We start from the raw sequence: 21,327 nt of genomic DNA on the forward strand, positions 1-21,327 counted from the left end.
TATCCTCTTGGTTGAATTTCATTTCCCTTACTTTCTACCTGTGGAAGAAAATCAAGTTATTTGGATTCCAGATAAGTAAGACTTTTCTGTATTACACAATAATGGTTTGCTTATTTGGCAATCATATAACCAATAACCTTAATTATTTGGAACACAGCTGAGACATAAGCAGCAAAAACACTTGAGAATCAGTCCAAAAACAGATATCATCCCAGCTGTGTTCAGGAGTGCTTTATTTGGTGAGGCAGTTAGGTGGCTCATTGGTTTGAGAGCCAGGCCTAGAGTCAAGAGGTCTTGGGTTAAGATTTGGGTTCAGACACTTTTTAATTGTGTGATCCTGGACAAGTCACTTAACCCCCACTGCCTAACCTTCACCATTCTTCTGACTTTGAACCAATACATAGTATTGATTCTAAGATGGAAGATTGGGGTTTAAAAAAAAAGTATAGGGGAATTCTCAGTCATTACTTTTTTCCCCTAATCTTAGATATGCTTCTAGGAAGTTTCTTGTTTTTGTTTCACATCAGATATTGAGTGGCAAGTTAAGGAATTCTTTAAGAAGCCAAGAAAACTTAGTAGTTCACGTTTGACAAACTGTCATTCAGTAATTTTTTTAACATCATTGCATTGGTCATCCGGAAAGGAAAGCTTACTCTATGAAGGTTGGGGAAATGCATAGAACCTTTTAGCAAGATTTCCATCGAAAATGTTTGAAAATTAGAAAAGAAAACTTTTGTTATGTAAAGGGAATAAATAAGTTTTATTACCGGGAAAATCTAATCTTATGAAGTATCTCCCAGATATCATCATATACATGGAATGTTACCTTAATCTCAATTTAAGATTGGGGCTGCTGGGTGTTATAAATCTACTACAAAGAAAAACACCACCAGATGGGGGCAATCTGGCTTCTACAGCAGAAATGATGTGTTCTCACTCAGGTTTTGGTTAGTGTTGTTTGATGCTGCACAGATGAGTGGAATGAGGGGTTGGTTATTAATGACCAGAAATCAGATTTATTTAAGTTTTTGTCATTTATAAACAAAATCCTGTCATTTTAACATAGGCATGTGATTGATTGACTGCAGGTAATTTTTTAACAATTTCTTCTTTCATAGAGCTGGGGTGCTCTTTTTCCTGACCAACAACCAGTGTTTTAGCAGCGTTTCAGCAGTGGAGCTTTTGGTGGTGGAAAAAAAGCTGTTTATGTAAGTGACCTCTAATCTAGCCTGCATTCAGCCATTAAGGGGATTTTCTTAAAGTGTAGCTCTGACCTTGTCATCCCTCCTACTTAATAAGCTCCACTGATTCCCTATTGCCTCCAGGATGAAATACAAAATTCTCTGTCATTCAAAGCCCTTCCTAACCTAGATCCCTTCTGCCTTTTTTGTCTTTTTATATCTTACTTTCTGCCACAGACTCCTCAGTCCAGTGACACTGGCCTCCTCGCTGTTTTCTTTAACAAGATATTCCATCTCTTAGACACATCCTCCTTCACCCTACCTACTGGGCTTCCCTAGCTTTTTTATGTTCCAACTAAATCCTATCTTTTATGGCAAACCTTTCTCAATCCCTTTAAAATCCTTCCTTTTTAAAATTTTGTCTTGTAATTTTTTATATTTTAATATTTTTTTAATTTAAAAAATGTTTTTCTTATAATATTTTTTAATTTTCTTGTAATATTTATCTTGTAATATAACTTGTATGTATATATTTATTTGCATGTTGTCTTCCCCATTGGATCATGAACTCTTTGAGGGCAGAGAGTCCATTGTCTTTTTTTGTATCCAGATATCAGATTTATTGCTTTTGTCATTTACATACAAAATACTATCATTTAACAGAAGGAATGTGACCAACTGCAGGTAATTTGTGAACAGTTTTTTTTTTCACAGAGCTGCTCCCTGGCCTTCAACACCATGCCCTTTACAATAGTTGCTTAATAAATGTTTATTTGATTATTTGATATTAAGTAGCTCCCATTTTGCTGGGGAGGGGGGGTACCATACCAAGAAAAGTTCAGTTGTAGGTTCAGTGGAAAGGAGCCTGATTTAGAGTCCATTAGCTGGTCAGATGGCAATGTCAGGACGTCTGAATGAAATAGTGCAGATGGTAAGGACCAATGGACCTCAGGATATAGTGGCAGAGTGCATGGTGAGTCTTAGTGGTTCTCCACTTACCAATGTTACAAGGGAATCACTTTAAAGACTGATATATATTAATTTAAGGTCGCCAAGGAATCAGCTATGTAATTCCTAAATGAAAAACTCAAGTCAGCCGTCAGCCTTTTTTGGAGTTTAATTACAATAGGAGCAAGAAAGGAATTAGAGATATATATAGAGAGAGAAAGGGGAGAGAAGGGAATAGGGCTTAAATACCCCTTCTGTTTAGGCTGGGCCAAAAGGCCCAAGCCCTTAGATAGCTGGGGCAAAGAAAAAAGATCAGTCCCTATTACTCACGTGTCCAAAATGGAGAAACAGTCTCAGAGGCCCCCACCTTCAGCTTCCTTCAGAGCAAGCTTCCTCAGAGCCCCGGAACCACACCGACCAAAAACTCAACCACCCTCCTCAGTCTCCAGACCCTCCTATCTTTAAGGACACCATCCAAGTTGCCTCCCCTCAGTCCTCACATCTACCAATCACTCTTCATCAATTTCCCTGTCAATGGAGGCTCTCGCTTAACCCAGGACCGCCCAGAGGTTTCTGGCTTTTGCACATGTCTGTTGAAGGTCATATTTTTCAAATGATTAAATCTTTACTCCTTTGTTACAGCCCTTTCTAAATCCTGTTAACTTGAGTATGGTAGAGATTGGAATAATTAAATTTTGATCTAGGCTGCAGCCCTTACTCAATCCTATTAGGACTGAATAGGGTGGAGATTTATTCCAAGTATCTCCATTGTATCAATTCTAAAATCAATCAAGACTCAAAGAAATTCCTGTTCTATGCTTAAGCATAGGTCAAAGTCCTTTCCATTGTTCAGCAAAGGGTCTCTGTCCTAAAGTAATCTTAAGAAGGGAAGAGAAGGAACCTCCCATGCCAATGGAGTTCCCATTCCAATAGACTATCAGTAAGAAATTTTCCAAGTATGAAATATCCCAATGGTGAAATTTCCAACATTTATAAGTCTAAGGAAATTTGAGGTTTACACCAACTAGTGACTCCCTATTCATCCAGCCCCTATGATTAGTGTAAGATTTAAAATAGTTGTTTGGCTTAAACTGTAATAATTAAAATGGTTGATGTTGTAAACTGTAGTGAGTTAAAATGGTGGAAGATATAAATTGTGATAGATATAAGAGAGGGTTAGTAAATTGTGACCACAGAAAATATGTTTCACTACAGTGTCTTGGTTTTTAAATCAAATATAAGGTGGTCGCCAGGGAAATATTCCCAATTATTCAATATGCCCAAGTCAACTGGGTTTTATAGAGAATTTAATTAATAATACAATGAGTAATCAAAGAAAGAGAGAGAGAGAGAGAGAGAAAGGAAATAAGTATGAAGGGCCTTAAGCCAACATGGCCTAGACCTGAGTCTTAAGAGAGAGATCAGTCAGTTAGTCTTTTATCACTCACCACAAGGTCTGTCTAAGCAAGGATTCTAGGGACACCAGGCCAGCTCCATCTCAGCTGATTTCACCAGAGAGAGTTCCAGCCAGAGTCCTCCTCAAAGAGAGATCCAGCCAGAGACTGTTTCAAAGGGCCTCTCTCCAGAGCCTCCAGAGGGACAGAGTTCCCTCAGAGGAGCTCCAGCGAGACCTCCTTAGAGATTGTCCTCCAAGAGCTTCCCTTCTCCAGAACCTCTCTCAAGAGATTCTTCCCAAGCGATCCTCATAAGAGCTTTCTCCAAAAGGATTGTCTCCCTCAAGAGATTCTGCTTTTTCTTATATAGGGTTTTTTTTTTCCTGTGTCACCTCCCCTAAGTCCTTACATCTACCAATCACTGTAGACGTTTTCCAAAGGACTGCCCATCTGAATTCCTGCTAAGTCGACTAATCTCCTCAGTAAGTCTGAACCAGAGAAAATGCTGCTGTGTCGACTAATCTCATTAAGAGAAAACCTACCCGACCTTTATAGGTACCTAGCATCCCATTGTATCAATTCTAAAAACAGGCATGGCTCAAAGAACTCCTTGCCTCATCATAAGCATGGGTCCAAGTACTTTCATTGTTTAGCAAGGAGTTTTCTCCCCTAAAGCAGTCTTAAGTTCGGGTGGAGTAGAGGTCCTCCCATTGCAAGGAGTTTTCTCCCCTAAAGCAGTCTTAAGTACGGGTGGAGTAGAGGTCCTCCCATTTCTGATCCTGGCGAGTTCTCACATCAAAATGGGGAATGTTTCCAGTAGGGAATTTGTTCCAATGGAGGATTCCTCAATGTGGAAATTTTTAACATTCACAAGTCTGAGAAATTTCAAGATTTACATTAGTTCTAGTTCTATGTACTTCTCAGAAGGAGAGAAGGTTAGGATACCATCTAGGGCAGTGATGGTGAGGGGTGGGTAATGTGAGAAATGTCCTCAGGGTGCCCATGGAGAGTGGGAGAGGAGTAGCCTGGCCCTGCATCCCTCTGGCCTCCTAGTTACAAACTAGCAAACTCTGTGCTGGGGCAACAGCACACATGCCCACAGAGGTGACTCTGAGTGCCCTCCTCTGACACATGTGCCATAGGTTTGCCATCATGGACCAAGGGTCAAAAGGGAATAGGGATCTTGGAGTCCTTTTTGCAGGGATTAATATTAGGTGGGGAGGGCAGCATCCAAGCAGAATGGAAAAAGGAATCTTGTCAGTAAGGTTGGTGGTCCTGCTCCATTGGAGTCTCTGATGCTCAGGAGGAATGGAGTCTGGAGAAAGAAATAATTAATCTCTAAAATAGCCTTGGAGCAAAGGGAAAGAGGAGGAACTCAAATCAGTGATAACCCACCTGGAAGGTTTTAGTGAACAGCTCCCTTTAGCTGCTAGTAGTCAGTACCTGGCAGTCTTAAAGAAAATGTCAGTTTTATTGTTGGCTTATAAAGGTTATACAAAATCATGATAATGATAAATTATTATTATATATTATATCACATAAATTTTCTGCTGAAATCAGATAAATTGTTTTTAAACTTCAATATTTCTGACAGGTAAAATAAAAAAAAGTATAACAACCATAATTATGTTTTTTTAACTGTGCTTTATTGATGCCTTTGATTTTTATGTTACATTAATTTCTGAATATAATTTTCCCTATCAGGATACCTCTTATAACATTAAAAAGCCATGGGCACCCACTTTGTTTTCATTTCATAAAATTCCTCATCACGGCCTCACTTCTCTTTAAAACACAACTGGGGCACCATTTTTTGCATGCAATCTTTCTTGATTCTCTCAAACTGTGAATGTCTCTTTCCAGACTTCCTTGTATTTAAGTTTTTTATAAACTTAGTATTTATACTGTGTATACTTGTATATGTATTTACTGCCTCTTTCATTACAATATAAACTTCTTGGGAATATAAGAATTTTTTTTATTCCTTTCTGCTTTTATCCATAGCACCTAGCACAGACCTTGGCACATAGTAGGCATTTAATAAATAATTTGCTGACTGATATTGTGTTTTAAAATTAGTGATTATTCAGTGGTTATAACTCACAATAGTTTAAATAGTGATTTTTTTCCCACGGGGTAGATTTTTTAAAAAATTATTTTTCATTCTTTAGATTTAGAGTTTGAAAGAAATTTTGAGGTCTGAACCAACCCACTTAATGTACATTTATAAACAAATACTTTAATATGTAACATTTGTATATTTATACAAATATATTTATCAATATATCACATATACATATGTTGTACATTTATATACAAATAGTGCACCCCAACTTCATTAGTCACATGATAAATAAGTAGTAGAACTAGGATTTGAACCCTTATCTTTCTTTTTTTAAAAATCCTTTATGGCCCATCCTAGAATTAATATTGCGTATTGGTTCCAAGGCAGAAGAGTGGTAAGGACTAGCCAATGAAGGTTAAGTAACTTGCCTGGGTCACCCAGCTAAGAAAATGTCTGAGGTTATATTTGAACCCAGGACCTCTAGTCTGACTCTTAATTCACTGAGTCAGCTAGTTGCTCCCTCCTTATCTCTTGACTCCAGGTACTTTGCTTTTTTCACCAATATCATAATGCCTCTAGGCTACTTGATGACTCTTTTTTTAGTGCTTTAGAATTTCTTTTCTCTTGCGAACATTGTGAAGTTTACATTTTCCAACAAATATCCACATGTGTGTCCTCAAGTACTTGAATCCAAAACAATTAAGGGGAAATACTAGTTAAAATGATTGGGTCTGATAGCAGGGCACGTGCCACTTTTTGGAGTTTTCTGTTAGCAGAAAGGAAGGATCTGTGCTTTGACATGAATAATTTGGTACCAATGTTATTCATGGGGTTTTTTTCCTTGAGGTTTTGTCTTCATTTCCTCAATTGTCATTGTATATATTGTTCTCTTCTCTCTCCTTTCTAGAATTTCTTCTTGGGTGAAGGCTTAATAAAATAGTTTCTCATTTTGAATATTAAGTCTTCTAATTTGCTGTTCAAAGTGTGATGTTATTGTATGGAACCTTTAAAAAACCAAATTGTTAAGCTATCCCTTGTTTTATATATATATACATATATATATATATGTTATATATCTGTATATAAATCTGTACATATGTATATAAATAATTGTTTTTATTTTTTTTTTTAGACATGAGTATGTCAGTGGCTACTACAGAGTTTCTTCATATTTTTTCGCGAAGGTGTTATCTGATTTACTCCCTATGAGAATGTTGCCAAGCATCATATTCACTTGTATAACATATTTTATGTTAGGTAAGTAACACAAAGACAAGATTTAGTAGGTTCTCAATTAGTTGAACTTATTTTTTAATTAAAAAAATTTATTTATTACATTAAAATTCCCAGGTATCTCCTGCTTCCCCTCCCATCCCTGTACTATAAAAGGCATAATATCACAAAAAGATTTATGTTCTGTTTATGTACTATAATATTAAACTTTGATCCTGAAGATAAAAAAGTTACTTTTTAAGTAGACCTACTTTGGTGTTTGGAGCCTTTCTGCAAGGGCCAAGATATTCTTTTTAAATTTTGGACAAGTTTTTTTCTTTTTTAGTGAGAGCTTATTTATAAGACTATCTGAACTAATGCTTAACATATTGAACTAATAAAAAAGAAAGGTCAATTTATGATACTTGATTTAAAAAAAACCATTAAAATCCTAGTCATTTGGACTAGTTGTCTATCAGGTAAGTGTGTGGCCTATTATTAGATTTTTGACTCCAGACTCGAGTTATCACAATCCATTAGATATTGAAGCAGTAATGAATAAAGTTACTTAATGAAGAATGTATCAATTTATGTCCTTTTCAGTTCTTTAAAAAGAACGAATAACCCAGTCTAATTCAGACGCATCTAAGGCATTTTCCTAGGTATGGATGACAAAGCATCATTTTCTATTCTCCAAACATCTAATGAGACAGCCAGTGCCTTTTATTGCCCCTCATAGTTGACTAGGTGGCACAGGGGATAGAGTGCTGGAGTCAGGAAGACATCTCTGTGAGTTCAAATTTAGCTTCAGACACTTTCTACCTGGGCAAGTCGCTTAATTGTTTGCTTCAGTTTCCTTATCTGTAAAATGAACTGGAGAAGGAAATAGAAAACTGTTCCAGTGTCTTTGCCACGAAGGTCCCAAATGGAGTCACAAGAAACAACTGAAAAAAACAAAAGTGCTTGATAAATATTTGCTGATTGATAGAGATATTATGTTTTAAAATTCATTTCCATGTAGTGGCTTTGGCCTTTAGCTACCTTTAGACTTTTTGGTATGCCAAACCTATACTCTAGACTTTTCCTAATTCTTAGAGGATGGGGAAATCATGACTACAACCTTGCTGGGACTAGCACATAAAAAAGTCTGAAGTATTTGGGAGAGCATAGGGATTTGCTTCACAGTTGCTTTCTTAATTCTATGTTCATTCTAGGAAATTTCAGTTTTTACTATAAGACTTTTATCTCTGGTACCTCTTATTCAGTGGAGAGAATAGGTTTATTGGTTTCACTTTTTGTTAGTTTTGTCAAATTTATTTTTTGTAAAGCACTAAGGGAAGATATACAGAAAAAACAATTTTCTTGCACATAAACATATACTTAAGAGGGTAAAAGAGGTCAAACACAAAAAGATATATTACCAATGTAGTATGTTATATTTGATAAAAAAATCAACCTATAGACAAATATTTTCTTAAATGCCTTTTATAAAGACATAAATGAAACAGATAGTAAGCCCTTTGGAAGGAGAGGCAAAAACCAAAAGAAAAATACATTTCTACTTTGTAAACCTAGTCCTAGCGCAGAGAATTGCCTAATAAATGCTTGTTGATGGAGTAGAATGAGCATTTGGGATTGAGCTAAGAGATGTGGTTTCCATCTCTGGCTTTTTGACTAAATTATATGTGATCCTGAATAAATAAAACCTGTGGACCCTCGGTGTCTTCTGCTGGTAAGTAAGGGATTCTGTTAGATCGATTAGACTGGCCTTTATCTACTTTTCTGTGGCTTGAGAAGTGCTTCTCATACATTGTCGTTCCAGTTGAGTCTTACCTCATTTCTGTGAGAGAGCTACAATGGAGCTCTACATTCCCATGTTACAGACATGCCAATTGTAAAGCCTCCGTCTGAGCATGAAGACAAGGCTTGGCCAGGAGGCTCGTGCCCATGTGTTGATTCTAACATTCTCTCTTAAGACCGCAGCGTTGCAAACAGCTTCATTGGCTTCCTTTTTCACTGTTTTTCTACGCTAAGGACTGAAGCAGGAGGTGGGGGCCTTCTTCATCATGATGTTTTCCCTCATGATGGTTTCGTACACCGCCAGTTCCATGGCCCTGGCTATCGCCGCAGGTCAGAGTGTCGTGTCGGTGGCCAACATCCTCATGACCATCTCGTTTGTTTTCATGATGGTGAGTGGGAAACATCGGTTTCTTGACTCTTGTCAGTAGGGCGTTTCCATTTGTTCAGTTACGTAGAACCTGATTGTTGAACTGCACCATGGAGAAAAGGGAAAGATCGGCTCCTTCTGGGCTAAGCAAAATGTGGCCCATTGGAGAGCAAGCTCACTTTCTTTCACTGCTCCCGTCTCACTTTTTAGTGGGGAAGAGTCATAATTAGGGCCTTTGACAATGGCGTTCAGAACCTCTGCTTTAGAGATTGGCTTTCGTGGCAGAGGAGGTAGGACTTAAACACGGCCATCTGGAACCCAAGGCTGTCCATTGTCTCCACACATGACTTAAAAAATGACAAAATTCATCTTATCTCATGGAGGCAAGGATTGTCTTTTTTCCCTTTTACTAACATTTTTAATATTAAATTGTAAAATGTATCAGTCATCTGGAGATCAGAGGTTTTCCTTCTTGGTCTTCTGCCTTGCAATTGTGAGCTCAAGGTTGGAAAGACACTCAAATGTACCTGAACATGAATCCTCCATATAACATACCTCTATGAAGAGACCACTCAGATGTCTCTTCCTTAGGCCCAGAGGTTTATCTTCAAGGACCTTATCGTCTAATGACAGAAGATAATACATAAAGGGGAGCTTTTATTACATGCAAACACCACATGGCATAACAGAATGATTAGAATAGCAGGAGACAGTTATTAGGTGGTGAGACCATTCCCTAGGAAAAGACAGCCACTAAGTTTCCGAAATCTGCTGCTTATGCCATCATCCTGAAGACTGACTCTTTTTCTTTTTGTAGATATTTTCAGGATTGTTAGTAAATCTCAAAACCATCGTGCCCTGGCTTTCATGGCTCCAATATTTAAGCATTCCTCGATATGGTTATACAGTAAGTGTTTCTTTTGTTTATTATAACTAAGATCCTGGCTCTGATTATAGGAAATCTGAAACGAGGAAGTCACACTAACAACAAACTAAAAATGCCTGCTGTTCCCTATGGAATCAGACTCTTCTCTCTTTACATTTAGGTCAGGATGAGCGGGTGCTACATGGTCCAGGCCATGCTGCCGAGGGTCAATAGTCACCTCATTTTTTTCTATCAGATGCCACCAGCCTCACAATTCTGCCTGCTAGCATAGGAAAGAACTGAAAGTGAAGGAAGAGAGAGTTGACTAAGTAAAGGTGAATGGATTTTCCTAGGTATTAGCTCAGTGAGTAAATAAGGACATGGATGATAATAGATCACTCACTCCCTAAAGCTTTCGTTTTCAAATAAAAATGCAGGGCAACTCCATTTTTAATACTAGCATCTGCTTACAAAAGAAAGTCAGCCCTGGGGAAAGGGGGGTGCAGGAGAAGAGAAGTATCTATGACTTGGATATTATGGTAAATTCTAATTAGTCAACTGAGTTCTCTGAGGCAAATTGACTTTTTAGGAATTCATTTACCTCATGGTGAACCTTCTCATTTACTCAGTATGATACTGGTTCTGATGAAATAGGAGAGTGTGAGAACAAATAGAGCTCTCCTTTTGGAAATGGCAGTATGAATTATTCTAGTGTGTTTTTATGAGATTTGCATTAAGGAAGTGAGGAGTTTAAAACTAAGGAGTCCCGTAGGAAGTGCTTTTTTCACTTGATGGACTTTGATTGGGCTGAGGAAAAATTTGACTTGTTACTTTTCATGCGTACAAAGTCTCAGGAAGCCCAATGTATTTTAAAATTAATACTCATGAATCAAAGAAAAAGAAAGAGAACTTCTATGTGCAAAAATATTTAGAGCACCTCTTTCTGTGGTGGCAAAGTATTGGAAATTGAGGGGATGCTCGTCAGTAGGGCAATGGCTAAAGAAATTGTGAAATGGGTTATTTAATTTAATTTTAATTGTATTATGATCCAGAAAGGATATTTAACATTTCTGGTGATCTGCATTTGTTTGTAAATGGTAATTTTTTTTTCTGAAGGTGCTATCTATAGCTGAGAAAAGGTATATTCCTTTTTATTTACATTCAGTTTTCTCCAGATGTCTATAATATCTAACTTTCCTAAAATTCTTTAACACGGAAGGAGTGGATGAGAACAATTTATTCCAACATGCCCTGAAGTACAGGTACTGTAGAGCACCTTAGAGGTTAGAATAAGCCAAGGTCATTCATCACATCCCAAACCATCGTCAGTTACTGGCTTTTGTCTTGCCACTGGATTTCAGTGATTCTGGAAAAGAGAATGTGTGTTTAAATACCTCATTCTCATATATTCAATATATTTATTCATATATACATATATATGAATATACATTCACTCTTTGAACCAATTTAGATGAGAATGAGGTTCAAATGTTGCCCTCCATCTCCTCCCATCATTTTCCCTTTCACCATAAAAGCTCTTTCTTGCACTCCTCTTTTATATGAGATAATTTTCCCCATTCTTCTTCTCCCCTCTCCCAGTACATCCCTCTTTCCCACTGCTTCATTTTTTTAGATCATCCCAACGTAATTGATTCATTTCTAGTCCTTCTTTTTTCTGTAGAGCCCATCTAACTGCCCAATAATGACAGAGTTCTTAGGAGTTAAATATATCATCTTCCTATATAGGACTATAAACATTTTAACCTTATTAAGTCTCTTATGATTTCTCTTTCATATTTACCTTATTGTGCTTCTCTTGACTTATTTGAAGATCAGTTTTAAAAATTTTGTTCCAGTCTTTTCATCAGGAATGCTTGAAAGTTCTTTATTTCATTAAATATCCATTCTCTCCCCACCCCTGAAGGATTACACTCAGTTTTGCTAGATAAGTTATTCTTAGTTGTAATCTCAGCTCCTTTGCCCTCTGGAATATCATATTGCCTTCCTATAGAAGCTACTAAATGTTGTGTTTTATTGACTGTTCTCTGTGATATTTGAAATGTTTCTTTTTGGCTGCTTGTAATATTTTTTTCCTTGACTTGGTAGCTCTGGAATTTGGCTATAATCTTCCTAGAACTTTAATTTTGGGGTCTCTTTTAGGAGGTGATTGGTGAATTCTTTCAATTTCCATATTAACTTCTGGTTCTAGGACTTCAGGGCAGTTTTCTTTTGTATCTTGAAATCTAGACTCTTATCACAGTTTTTATGAAGTCTAATTCTTAAATGACCTTTCCTTGATCTATTTTCCAGACAAGTTGTTATTCTGATATATCATATTTTCTTCTAAATTTTTTTTCATTATTTTGACATCGTTCTATTGTTTCTTGATTTCTCAAACTTCCACTTGCCCACATATAGGTTGCGGGGTTTTTTGTCACTCAGTAAATGTCTATTTTATGCCCACTCACCCTAATCTTGCCTGGTTTAGCAGCCATCATCAGGTGGTAAAAGACTATCCTTAATTACCACAGACCCTTCTGGTACACTTAATGAGCAAGAGATCGTACATCTCAGTGATAAATTGGAGGTTCTTCAGTCAATCAACAATTGCAATCAGAGAATGTAATACTGTGTTGCCCTGAGAATCCTGGTGTTGCATATCCAACTTCTTGTTCGGGTTCTCTGACAGGTAGTTCACAGCGTGGGGCTAGTTGGTATAGGCAGCTAGGGACAAGAACAACTCGCCAAAGAAGTAGTTGCCTTTATCCTTGGTCTGGAAGAAGGGCCCATGAACCAGTGCCTTGGGCCCCCTAGGAGTTCCACATAACGTTTGTAGTGGTGTTCATTGGATACGTGCAGGATAGACTGACCTTCTCTTGGACTGGAATCTGCCTCCCTACAACGTTTATCCGTCTCTTCATTCATTGACTCAACAAACATTTATTTATCATTTAGAATATGTCAGGTGATAGGTATTCTGGGTACTTGGTAGTAGACTTCTCAGAAGGGTGAGTTGTTGTGCACTTGTCTTTATACAGGAGCATTGGAATAGTATTGTTGCATCTGTTACTGAGGTTCAGTAGGGCTTTAGGCATGCATGCATTCCCCAGGGAATGTTCCTGAAACTCTTCATCTTTTCAGCTCTTCTTGTGAGTGATCAGGAAGGATAAAACCTGTCCAAGCCCATCATGTAAACCTAACACATAATCTTGAAAAGAACAGATTGAATAAGGACTTTAAAGATAAGAGTAGATGATTCAGATAAGTCTCTTGGGGAGAGCCTTTTTGGACTTTGGCTTCCTTTTTTGTAAAATGAGGGAATAGGACTATAGATGACCCTTAAAGTCTTTTCCTGCTCTCATGCTATGATTTTATGACTGTGATTATCTTATACAAAGCAAGACTTCAATAACAAGAGGGTGTAAGAGGGAATCAAAAACCTAGACCAAGAGCTGGGAAGAAAAGAAAGAAGGAAACAAGATCAATTATTCTTTTTAAAGAATTATTTCCTTCAGTGAGCTTTTGTACCATTTTTCTCATTTGACCAATTATGCTTTTTAAAAAGAAGTTTCCGTCCTCCCTCCCTCCCTCCCTCCCTCCCTCCCTCCCTCCCTCCCTCCCTCCCTCCCTCCCTTCCTTCCTTCCTTCCTTCCTTCCTTCCTTCCTTCCTTCCTTCCTTCCTTCCTTCCTTCCTTCCTTCCTTCCTTCCTTCCTTCCTTCCTTCCTTCCTTCCTCCCTCCCTCCCTTCCTTCCTTCCTCCCTCCCTTCCTTCTTTCCTTCCTTCCTCCCTCCCTTCCTCCCTTCCTCCCTCCCTTCCTCTCTTCCTTCCTTCCTTCCTTCCTTCCTTCCTTCCTTCCTTCCTTCCTTCCTTCCTTCCTTCCTTCCTTCCTTCCTTCCTTCCTTCCTTCCTTCCTTCCTTCCTTCCTTCCCTTCCTTCCCTTCCTTCCTTCCTTCCTTCCTTCCTTCCTTCCTTCCTTCCTTCCTTCCTTCCTTCCTTCCTTCCTTCCTTCCTTCCTTCCTTCCTTCCTTCCTTCCTTCCTTCCTTCCTTCCTTCCTTCCTTCCTTCCTTCCTTCCTTCCTTCCTTCCTTCCTTCCTTCCTTCCTCCCTCCCTCCCTCTCTCCCTCCCTCCCTCCCTCCCTCCCTTCCTGCTTCTCTCCATCTTAGAATCAATACTGTGTATTGGTTACAAGGTAGAAAGGCAGTAAAGAGGATGTTAAGTGACTTGCCCAGGCTTGCACAGCTAGGAAGTGTCTGAGGTCAGATTTGAACCCAGGACCTCCCATTCCTAGGCATGGCTCTCTGTCTATTGAGCCACATAAATTCCTCCTTAAAAAGGAATTTTCATCATTTTACCATTTGGCCAATTCTTTCTTTTCCTTCAGTATTTTTTGTGCCCCCTTTACCAAGATGTTGTCTTTCTATAATTTTCTTCCTTCACTTTCATGTCTTTATCCAGTTTTTCCTTTGCCACTCTCACTTGCAAGTGATATTATTCCTCAGGGTCCCTGCTTCCTCTTGACTGAAAGTGCCCCTCTCTGTCCTTACACTGTGACCTGAAAGTGGCTATAAGTAGTGGAGTTGCCAAACATCATCTGGTTCTGCACAAGTGCTAGCCCAGGAGTTCCCCTTTAGTCTCTTTCTGACCTGTTGCCCAATCCCCTTACTTTCTCTTGGCTGAGAGCTCCCAAACCTGTTGCCACTGCTCTTGGCTCCACCAAATCCTATCACTGATGTTGCACCCAGGTGGGCTATGCTCCCCCAGAAATCAATTTGAGGCATGATTTAAAATTGTTTGGAGATCTCAGCTTAAAAGGAGGTGCTCTAGGATGGTGCCCTTAAATGGTTCAGCGGATAGAGTGCCAGGCCTGGAGATGGAAGGCCCAGGATTGAAATCAGATGTTCCCTAGCTATGTGACTCTGGCCAAGTCCCTTAACCTCAATTGCCTAGCCTTTACCACTCTCCTATTTTGGAATTGATACTCAATATCATTTCTAAGGCATGGATTTTCTTTAAAAAGATAGTATTGTATATAGTAACAGCAATATTGTGATGATGCTATTCTAATCTATACAATGAGCCAAGACAGTATCAAAGGAGTCCTGAAAAATACTGGCCACCTCCAGAGAGAGAACTGATGAGTATGGATTGGTGTATATTTTTAGATTCTATTTGTCTTGCCTTTTTTCTTTTGCAACATGGCTAATGTGGAAATATGTTTTGCATGATTTCACACGTATAATTGGTATATTCTTTGCCTTTTCAATTTGTAGAGGAAGGACTCGAAGGAGGGATAGACTTGGGATATGAATCAAGAGCAATTTAAAGCATTTTTCATGTGATTATATATTCTATGACCAATATGAAAGGCGGTTTTATGCTATTACACATGTAAAATCTATATCAGATTTCTGATCATCTCAGAAAGGAAGGAGGGAGAAGGAAGGATGAGAATTTGGCTTAAACATAGGTTAAAAATTGTTTTTTATGTAATTAAGGGGAAAATTTACTAAAAATAAAATAACAAAAAATATTACTGCTCATGGTTAAAATATGGTAAATGTTAAGGTAATTTGGAAATATTGAATATTAATTAGTATTGCTTTAACCTTTACTTTTTTCTAATGTCACAGGCTCTGCAACATAATGAATTTATTGGCCAAAACTTTTGTCCCAACCTCAACTCCACAGCTCCAAATAATTCCTGTGAATATGCAGTGTAAGTTTGTATGCTACTTGCCATTAGATCATATTTTTCCAAAGTCTAAATCTCATCCACATTTGTTAGTAAAAAATTTCCCTCTTTTTATCCACTTAATATGAGGTTTCACTGTTTAAGATTTGATTTAAATATTTGATTAAATAATGTATTTGATTAAGTAATTTACAGCATATGATAGTTGTTGATAACTCATAGTATTTTAGTTATATAAAGGGACACACAGGTACTGAGATGCTACTTTCTAGTACATAGTTCACAAGAGAGACCAATAGTAGCACAGGGTAATGAATGGAAACTTGCTCTGTAACACTGGTAAGATGAACTATTCTTTGAGCATGCATTTTTTTTTTAAACCTACCTTCCATGTTGGAGACAAATACTGTGTATTGGCTCCAAGGCAGAAGAGTGGTCAGGGCTAGGCAATGGGGGTCAAGTGACTTGCCCAGGGTCACACAGCTGGGAAGTGTCTGAGGACAGATTTGAACCTAGGACCTCTTGTCTCTAGGCCTGGCTCTCAATCCACTGAGCCACCCAGCTGCCCCCTGCATTTTTTTTAACCCTTATCTTCCCTCTTAGAATCAGTACTGTGTATTTGTTCCAAGGTGGAAAGGCAGTAAAGGTTAGTCTGTGGATGTTAAGTGACTTGCTCAGGGTCACATAGCTAGGAAGTGTCTGAGGTCAAATTTGAACTCAGGACCTCCTGTCTTCAAGCCTGGCTCTCAATCCACTGAGCCACTTACCTGCCCATCAGCATGCATTTTTAGGCACCTATTTTTGCCATAGATTGTGAAGGCAAAAACAAAAGAAGAAAGAGTTCCTAAGGGTATGGGGATAGCTAACATTTCTAGAGTACCTACTGTGTGTACCCCATGCTATGCGAAATGTGTTATAATTGTTATCTCATTTGATCATCAAAACAAACCCTGCAAAGTTGATGCATGTATTATTCTAATTTTACTGATGAGGAAACTGAGGCAAATGGAAGTTCATTGACTTGCCTAGTAGATCTGATCTGATTTGAAGTCTCAGATTCTAGTCTGGGGATTCTATTCAGGGTGTAAGCCAGAAGCCCATATTCATGCATTTAAGTGTAGATACACAATAAATGTAAAGTGATGATTGCCTGGGGCACAGGAGTAGCTGGGGGAATCCAAAGAGTTTCTACAAGAAGTGTAATTGATTGAGAAGATCCAGGCCTGAGCTGGGCCGATTGTGCTCAAGGGTTTCTGAGTCCATAAAATTCAGATAATCCCTTAAGGTTCATTGCCAGGATCAAATTAGAAAATCTGTGTGAATTTTGTATTATCATCACATCTCTTTTGGACCTCACCTCTGGAGCGGACTCTTCCAAAGCCCTGTTCATTTATATAGTTACTGGAGCCCAGGAAGGAATCCATCCATTGCGTGGCAAACCTTCCAGAAACCCAAGCGTAGTGCTACTTAGTGACTAGAGGGTGGCCACAAAAGCACCTCCATTTCTCATTTTTGAAAAAGAATGGGAAGGTTTGCCTCCGTGTCCCAGCTTTGGTTTCTGATGTGCTCTGTGAGGCAGGGCATGCGGGGATTCCAAGGCAAGCCTTAAAAAAAAGAAATGAAAAAACAAAAGAAAACAGAAAAGACCGACATTGATCAGGTGTGGTGACTCATCCCTGGCACTGGAGAGACTTGGGCTACTGGACCTCTTGAGCTTAGAAGTTCTGAGCTGTAGTGGAACCTCCGGAGCATGGAGCGGTTGGGGAGCTGGGCTGCCTAAGAAATGATCAGGTGACCCAGATTGGAAGGATTTTGTGCCTATGAGCTGGAAATCAAGCCTTTGAGTGGCTACTCCTCTGCCAAGAGCTTGGGTAACCGAGTATTCCTACATCCCCCTCCCCCCAAATACATTGACGGATCTTTAGGTAAGGGTTTTTTTTTTAACTTTCTTAGCATATAATTCCACTAGATCTTGGGAAACTTGATTTTAAAAGAATATTATTGGGGCAGTTGGGTAGAGATGGGAGGTCCTAGGTTCAATCTGGCCTCAGCCACTTCCTAGCTGTGTGACCCTGGGCAAGTCACTTGACCCCCATTGCCTAGCCCTTACCACTCTTAACCACTCTTCAATACTCAGTATTGACTCCAATATGGAAGGTAAGAGTTTAAAAAAATGCATGCGCAAAGAATAGTTAAAAAAAAGAATATTATCCACCAGTTTCTCAAAAATAAAACATCGTCTTCTGCATTCTCCTCATTTGAAGGCTAATAATATCAATACAGAATCGTTGGAGCATCAGTATGTGGATGATGGTAGACATTTCCTCAGTTCCATTTGAATGGGCCTTGATCCCAATTGATTTCATTAACCTTGTTGTACTGCGAGGTAAGCAGTGATGCTCTGCGGGTGACTCAAAGCCTTTTCCTGTTGATGTTGGCTTTCAGGTGCACTGGAGAAGACTTTCTGAGAAACCAAGGCATTGACTTGTCTGGCTGGGGCTTGTGGCAGAACCACGTCGCCTTAGCCTGCATGATCATCATCTTCCTGACCATTGCTTACCTGAAGTTACTGTTTCTAAAGAAGTTTTCCTAAAACACCCGTGATATACAGTGTGATTCCATGTGACAAAACACTTCTGATCACTGAAAAATATTCGTTGTTTGGGCTTTTGTTGTTGAAGAATGAATCCTAGTTAAATTGGATTGAATTTTACTGTGATTAACTATGTCTCTGCAGTTTATATTCACTATGAAGCTAGTATGGAAATGATGAAAGAAACAGCAACTTAAGCTAAGGACATTACACGATTTATCAGTTCATATACTCAGTAAGTTTGTAGAGAAGACACTAGGTATAACTCATGGATCTGGCATTGATCAGTAAATAAGTAATATGTATTTATGCTACTTTACTAGGAACTCTGAAATGTCTTGGGAAGTTAGGTCTTTTTGGTGATTTTTTTTTGGATGCTGGATTTTATATATTTAGATTTGTCATGACAGTAGACCAAAATTATTGTCCTTTAATAAACTTAATCAAATAGAATTTATTTGATATTTTCCTAGGAAACAATAATATCTAACGAATCTGTAGCCAAGGAGTTGCATTGTGGAAAGAGATTGAGATAGGGAGGAGGAGAATGGAGATTCTAGCTCTGCCACTCACGAGTTGTACAAATTTTGTTTTTTATTTTAAAGTGTTACTTTCTGGTTTGGAGTCAATATTCTGTATTGGTTCCAAAGCAGAAGAGGGCAAGGGCTAGACAATGGGGGCTAAGCTAGGGCTTAGCTAGGAAATGTTTGAGGTCAAATTTGAACTCAGGTCCTCCAATCTGACTATCCACTGAGACACTTAGCAGCTCCCAAAATCTCTTGTTAATCAAGTATTTATTAAACAACTTTTAGAAGTTTGGCTTTGTGCCAAGTGCGGTGGCTACAAAGATAAAAGTGAATAGCCCTTGTGTTCAACAAATTTACACTATATTGGAGGGGAACAATATGTACACATATAAGTATTTATAAATTAAATACAAGTTTGTTTGCAGGTCAGGAGACCCTAGGGATTGAGGAGACAAAGCCTCCTGAGGGAGACTGTATTTGTGCCTTGAAGGAAGCTGGGGATACTAAAAGGTGAGACTTGACTGACAGCCAGCAATTTGCACAGGCGTGCAAAATCACCAGGAAGGCTGCTTTGGCTAAATCATAGAGTACATGACGAGAAAGAATATTGTTATTTACTGTTGTATACAGCCATTGCAGGCCCTCAGTTGTGTACAAATTGAAAGGAGTAGGACTAATTAGGTGCTTTTCAACTTTCCTGAGAAGGTGGTCAAAATTTTTTTTGACTACAAAATGACAGTAATTGTGCTGTTATTATCAACTGGGTAAAAAATATATATATTACCAAAGGTTGAATGTATTGATTAATGCTCTTGAATGAATTTGTATTTTATTAATCAGGAATTTCTACATATATTTTAAAAGATCCTCAGTTTACAAAAGCTATGTTTCTGTATTTATTATACTGAATCTTTAATAAAATAAAAATCTTTGCAAAGACTCTGTATCTCGCACATTGGAGAAGCAATATCTGGATAATAAAAATCTAGTTGTGGAGACTTTAATCTCCTATAAGACCTGTATCTTTTCCTCTCATAACATGATCCCCCAAATCTCAATAGTCATTGTCAGCAATACCTGAGAAATCATGAAATCATAAAGTTTCAGAGTTGAGGAGACTCTCAGTATGGATTCATCTCGATTCCAGGTTAACCAAAAAAGGTTTTCATCTCCAATATATGATAATAAAACTGGGAAGGACCGTAGTTCCATCTCTGCTCTTACCCAAATCATTGAGGCACATGTTAAAGAAGCACAAGGCAAGCCAGATTCCTAGTTTTGACATGATGCCTTTGGTTAGCCATTATATGAAGAAATAGACATTTTCTCTGATTTTCACAGCTTGGCAAGCCTTTCCAAAATAAAACGACGTGCCCCGACTAGAGCAACTTCAGCTGCATCCAGGGTCTCAGACATCTAGAATCTAAAAGAAGGTTAAACAAACCCCAAGCCCCTGTGAGCTTACTCAGCACCCCTTACCCCACTTCTCAGGGCAGTGAAGCTGCTTTAGCAGAGTTAAGGACATGATAGATGTTCAGCAAAACCCACTCCCACAACCAAGTCCTTCCCCTCTTTCCACGGAGACTCCAGCTCTATGATGCTGCAGAGTTCTGAACTTCCAGTGATAACACCATCAACTCCATTATCCCAACAGGGTCTTGGTGCTGGGCCAAACCCCCCACAGCACCAGCAGAGCCAATGCCAGAGGCAGACAACCCTATAGCAACGATGCTACAAAGCTCTATGTTGCCAGTGCTGGACCAAAGAACTAAGGGATAGAGGGAGTGGGGGCAGAGCATCCTGGTTATGGGAAGCCATAGCACTTCATCCAGCCTGAGAGAAATAGTATAGCATCCAGCTGGGACCACCCAAAAGTCACGCAGGGCAGCGACCTAGCCAAGTGAACTGTGGGTTACTCAGGATGGAAGAAGACTGAGACATTTTGAGATCCAGTCCCAAAGGGAACAGCAATCTGAGGAGCGTGAGTTAGAAAGTGAGTGACGGGGAAAATAAGGATAAAAAATTAAGGATAAAAAAAAAGATTTCCAAAGATTTCAGAAAGAAGAATCATAAACAGATAAGTCAGTAGGGAAAGAAGGACGATAGAAGGCAACAATAGCCTCTAGCTCTAGTAACTAAGTTTAGGCATCTATAAATAAATACTTCTGAACAAAGGAAAATTATCTAACATGATGAGATGAGATGAGATGAGATGGAGGATGTAGAATTTTGAGGACAAGAAACTACCACATGCTATTCCTGAAAGGTTTAAAAGAGAAATAAGAATTAATTAGAGCAAAATTTTATGTTCTCAGCAAAAATAATGGGCAGAATAGAAAAACTAGGATCTGCAATAACAAATTTCACCAAAGAAAGAAAAGAGAATAATTGATGAGAATACACAGAATTAAAGTATAATTTAAAAGAGAAATTAAAAAAAAAATATGCTACTAGTAGCGATGCATCAAGCCAGGACATTCTTGAAGAACTTATGGGAAAGAATGCTAACCACATTGAGAGAAAGAATTATAGGAATAGAAATGCAAAAGCAAAACGTATGACATCACTTATCACATGTATATATGGTATGTGATTTGGGGTTTTGTTTTTAAAAGATTGATCTATAGCAAAAATGAATAATATGGAAATGGGTAGCAAGTGATAACACTTGTACAACCCAG

At 38.5% G+C, this 21,327-nt stretch overlaps 1 protein-coding gene across 5 annotated transcripts in view; it reads left to right on the forward strand.

Annotated features, from left to right (window-relative positions):
• Positions 1-19,585, forward strand: part of ABCG2 (ATP binding cassette subfamily G member 2 (Junior blood group)) — a 104,489-nt gene extending 84,904 nt beyond the window's left edge. For all 5 annotated transcript variants that reach the window (XM_056803168.1, XM_056803169.1, XM_007495913.3 and 2 more), the window contains 6 exons: positions 1,119-1,208; positions 6,721-6,845; positions 8,835-8,989; positions 9,785-9,874; positions 15,465-15,550; positions 17,972-19,585. In XM_056803168.1, the coding sequence (XP_056659146.1) occupies positions 1,119-1,208; positions 6,721-6,845; positions 8,835-8,989; positions 9,785-9,874; positions 15,465-15,550; positions 17,972-18,119 (694 nt within the window). In that variant the 3' untranslated portion in view covers positions 18,120-19,585. The remainder of the gene's footprint in view (positions 1-1,118; positions 1,209-6,720; positions 6,846-8,834; positions 8,990-9,784; positions 9,875-15,464; positions 15,551-17,971) is intronic.
• Positions 19,586-21,327: the final 1,742 nt, after the last annotated feature.

This window comes from Monodelphis domestica, chromosome 6 (assembly GCF_027887165.1).
Source record: "Monodelphis domestica isolate mMonDom1 chromosome 6, mMonDom1.pri, whole genome shotgun sequence".
Classification (NCBI taxonomy): Eukaryota; Metazoa; Chordata; class Mammalia; order Didelphimorphia; family Didelphidae; genus Monodelphis; species Monodelphis domestica.